Source organism: Salvia hispanica, chromosome 5 (genome assembly GCF_029641045.1).
Source record: "Salvia hispanica isolate PSC_SH4W2 chromosome 5, Shi_PSC_v1, whole genome shotgun sequence".
Lineage (NCBI taxonomy): Eukaryota > Viridiplantae > Streptophyta > Magnoliopsida > Lamiales > Lamiaceae > Salvia > Salvia hispanica.
In genome coordinates, this window is record NC_142696.1 from 32,750,665 (window position 1) to 32,753,936 (window position 3,272).

Genomic DNA, 3,272 nt, shown 5'->3' on the forward strand with positions numbered 1-3,272 from the left:
TTCTAGAAAAGGATTGAAGAAAATACTGCTGATGCTGCTGCAATAGGGGAGGGTTCCTACATGGAGATCTTGGCTCTCAGCTACATTTACTTGCCCGCTAGACTTCAAGGCCGTTTCCTTTACCTGGGTGCATTCTCAGAAGATTGTGAGATATGTGTCTCTAAACTCATCAAACTTTGGGTTGCTGAAGGCTTCTTCCCAAAACCTGCACTTCCCACACAAACCATGGACTACTATTGTGGTTTCTGACTTTTGAACTTAGTAGTATGTGGTTAGAGTGAAGTATTCCAGTGTTAGAGTGAAGTGTCTGTCATCTATGCTTGTAGTGCTTTGTTTTTCCATTTCAGTGAAGTAAAACATGGTTAGAGTGAAGTATTACCGTGTTAGAGTGAAGTGTCTGTCATCTATGCTTGTAGTGCTTTGTTTTTCCATTTCAGTGAAGTAAAACATGGTTAGAGTGAAGTATTCCAGTGTTAGAGTGAAGTGTCTATCATCTATGCTTGTAGTGCTTTGTTTTTCCATTTCATTGAAGTAAAACATGGTTAGAGTGAAGTATTCCAGTGTTAGAGTGAAGTGTCTACCATCTATGCTTGTAGTGCTTTGTTTTTCCCTTTCAGTGAAGTAAAACATGGTTAGAGTGAAGTATTACAGTGTTAGAGTGAAGTGTCTGTTTATCCATCACTGTACTCTAAATATACTTCACTGATATGGAAAACAGTACGCGATAATCAATATTACTTCACTATAAATGAACCAAAACATGTAATAAGCGAACTAAAGACTTGTAAGCAGTAAAATGAACACATATAAAAGTGAATTTATTCGCAATTGAGCTTAACATAAAAACTAAATTTGCATTGAGGTAAAAATCACTCAAAAGTGTAATAAAAATGAGTCATTAGTGCTCTAAAAAGGCTACAAAGTGAACTGTTTCTTTCCAAATCCTCACTGCCTCTGTTTTGTCTTCTCATTCACCTTTTTGCAGTTCCTCGAATCATGGTGTCCAATCACATGACAATTTTCACACTTTCGGCCTGGTTTCATTGCTAACTTCATTGCCGACTCCTTCTTCGATTTTCTCCTACTTCCACTTCCCTTTGTACTGACAACATTAGGAGGATGAACTTCAATAATGTTTGGAACTTGTGAGCCATAGAAATTCTCAATCAATTCTCTCTTCTCTGTCGAAGACAGAACAACACTTCCGAAAAGCTGCTTCTTACCTTCTTCAATAATTGCAGTAAATGCATTGATTTGGCCAATGTTCCCTTCAATACTTTGTGTTATTTCAAAGAATAATCCATACAAGTTTTTAAATGCAATCTTCTTCTCGTCCACAACAGAGAGTATTTCTTCATCATCACAAAAACCTCCATGTATTGGCTTCACAAACTGTGACTTCAACCATCTCCATCCACGCAAATTCTCGGGTATCAACTTAACAAACTTATATTTCAACACACAAAATATATGGCTGCACAATAGACCAAGTCTCTCAAACTTTTTACATCCACACAAATAGGTGTCATCGCCAATGGAGTAAATCATTGTCCATGAGTTTGAATCCTTATCGTTTATGTTATATACTTCATTCTCTCTATTGGTAGACATTCCTAGAGTTGAACAAGACAAAGAGAAACATGCATAAACTATCTCCTCTTGAATTGCATTAAAAGCACTACCACTATATATCGTTGATGCATGTTTCTCAATTTCCAATTATGTTCGCAATATAGGCACTTTTGTTTAATCATAGTATTCAAGCTTTGCGCTATTACTTCTTTGAGCCTCCAAAGCATGGTTATAGTTCATATAAAATAGCATAAGGTTAGCCCGGCACTTTGAGTACCTTTTAAAGAAGCAATTATGTGATTTGGACAAAGATGTTGTCTTTATCAACGAGCTCATCGGAAAATCACGGAAAAAGGCTGGAACCCAAAACTTTCTAGATGCAAACATTGATGAAAACCAGTCATTATTGGCCAGCCCATATCTTTCCATTATAGCATGCCAAGATTCTTCAAATGCATCAGGTTCTATCAACTCCGACCATACACATGCATTCAATTCCTTCTTTAGTTCTTCACTACCAAGCATGTTCTTTGTCAATTTGTCAGCAACTTTATTCATTATATGCCACATGCACCACCTGTGTCTCGTACTAAGAAGAACCTCTGCAATAGCAACTTTCATTCCTAAGTCTTGGTCGGTTACGATTAGCTTCGGAGCCACACCCATACATTTCACAAATTGTTTAAATAACCATGAAAAGGAGTCGGCATTTTCCTTGGACAAAAGGCCAGCAGCAAATGTCACAGGGCGACCATGATTATCCTTGCCCGTAAAAGGAGCAAATATCATGCAGTATCTACATGTTAAAATCACTATAAGACATGAAGAATATACTTTAATCACAGACACTTCACTCTAACACTGGAATACTTCACTGTAAGCAAGTTTTACTTCACTGAAATGGAAAAATAAAGTACTATAAGCATGGATGACCGACACTTCACTCTAACTCTAGTATACTTCATTCTAAGCATGTTTTAATTCATTAAAATGATAAAATAGTGCACATAAGCATAGATGACAGAGACTTCACTCTAACACTTGAATACTTCACTCTAAGCAAGTTTTACTTCACTGAAATGGAAAAACAAAGCAATACAAGCATGCTCAATACACTTCACTGTAAGCAAATATTGTAGTTCACTAAATGCTCAATATACTTCACTAAAATGAATAAAGACAGTACAGTATAAGCCATGCTCAATATACTTCACTGTAAGCTTATTGTAGTTCACTAAATGCTCAATATACTTCACTAAAATGAAAAACAATACACTATAAGCATGCGGAAATAAACATCGTTGTAATCATATACTAGTTCACTATATGAACAATATATTTCACTATATGCTCAATATACTTCACTGAATATAAACTATAAGGCATGTGAATGTAATTAGTGTGCACGTACCTATTTGTTGAGTATGTCGTATCAAAAGAAACAATATCACCATACAAATGATAATTTCTCTTGGCAGTTGGATCACACCAAAACAAACGTGTCAGTCTATCCTTTGAGTTGACCTCAAATTCATAGGTAAATGCTCCACAAAGTTCCTTCTTCCTGCGCATCTCATTTAATAGCATTTGTGCATCAGCTCCTTCCACGTATGCTCTAAGGTCGCGTTTGTAGTTGCGCACTTCTAAAACAGTACATCCTACATAATCTAATCCACCAAGTACTTCCTTGAGTAAGCTAA

At 36.3% G+C, this 3,272-nt stretch overlaps 1 protein-coding gene across 1 annotated transcript; it reads right to left on the reverse strand.

Moving 5' to 3' along the window:
• Window positions 1-945: 945 nt before the first annotated feature.
• Window positions 946-2,361, reverse strand: LOC125200439 (protein FAR1-RELATED SEQUENCE 5-like). Its single transcript, XM_089059209.1, is given in 1 exon segment — window positions 946-2,361. A coding segment is annotated over 1 exon segment (1,416 nt).
• Window positions 2,362-3,272: the final 911 nt, after the last annotated feature.